This window comes from Eimeria mitis, genomic scaffold (genome assembly GCF_000499745.2).
Source record: "Eimeria mitis Houghton genomic scaffold, Emh_scaff2839, whole genome shotgun sequence".
Classification (NCBI taxonomy): Eukaryota; Apicomplexa; class Conoidasida; order Eucoccidiorida; family Eimeriidae; genus Eimeria; species Eimeria mitis.
This window is the reverse complement of record NW_013571177.1, coordinates 6937-7563: the sequence shown is the minus strand read 5'-3', so window position 1 is coordinate 7563 and position 627 is coordinate 6937. Positions and strand designations below refer to the sequence as shown.

The following is a 627-nucleotide window of genomic DNA, read 5'->3' as shown; positions in this document are numbered from 1 at the left end:
ATATATATATATATATATATATATATATATATATATATATATATATATATATATATATAATATATTATAAATATATATTATAAATATAAATTATTTATATATATTTTTTTTCTTTTTTCTCTGTATAGAATAACACAGATGGTGCAGCGTCTCCGCCGCTATTTGGGGGCCCCCCTCGCAAAGGGTACAGCAGAGGGGGGCCCCCCGGGGGGCCCCCTGCTGTCTTGGTTTTGTTTTCCTTCTGTTGCTGCTCTTGCTGCTGCACCTGAAGACAAACTTAAACAGCTCGGTGATCAACCACAAACCCTAAACCCTAGCTGCTGCTGCTGCTGCTGCTGCTGCTGTTGCTGCTGTTGCTGTTGCTGCTGTTGCTGCTGTTGCTGTTGCTGCTGCTGATGCTGTTGCTGTTGCTTCTGCTGTTGCTGTTGTTGCTGTTGCTGCCGCTGCTTTTGCTGGTGTTGCTGCTGCTGTTGTTGCTGATGCTGCTGTTGCTGCTGCTGCTGTTGTTGCTGATGCTGTTGCTGCTGATGCTGCTGTTGCTGCTGTTGCTGTTGCTGCTGCTGCTGCCGTTGCTGCTCTTGCAGCAGCAGTTCTTTATACCCCCCTGGGGGCCCCCAGGGGCCCCCG

At 46.7% G+C, this 627-nt stretch overlaps 1 protein-coding gene across 1 annotated transcript in view; it reads right to left on the bottom strand.

Moving 5' to 3' along the window:
* Positions 1 to 293: 293 nt before the first annotated feature.
* EMH_0059410 (uncharacterized protein) overlaps positions 294 to 627 on the bottom strand; it is a gene marked incomplete at both ends in the record, with an annotated part of 1713 nt that continues 1379 nt past the window's right edge. The window contains one exon of the mRNA XM_013497676.1: positions 294 to 577. Coding sequence (XP_013353130.1) covers positions 294 to 577 — 284 coding nt within the window. The remainder of the gene's footprint in view (positions 578 to 627) is intronic.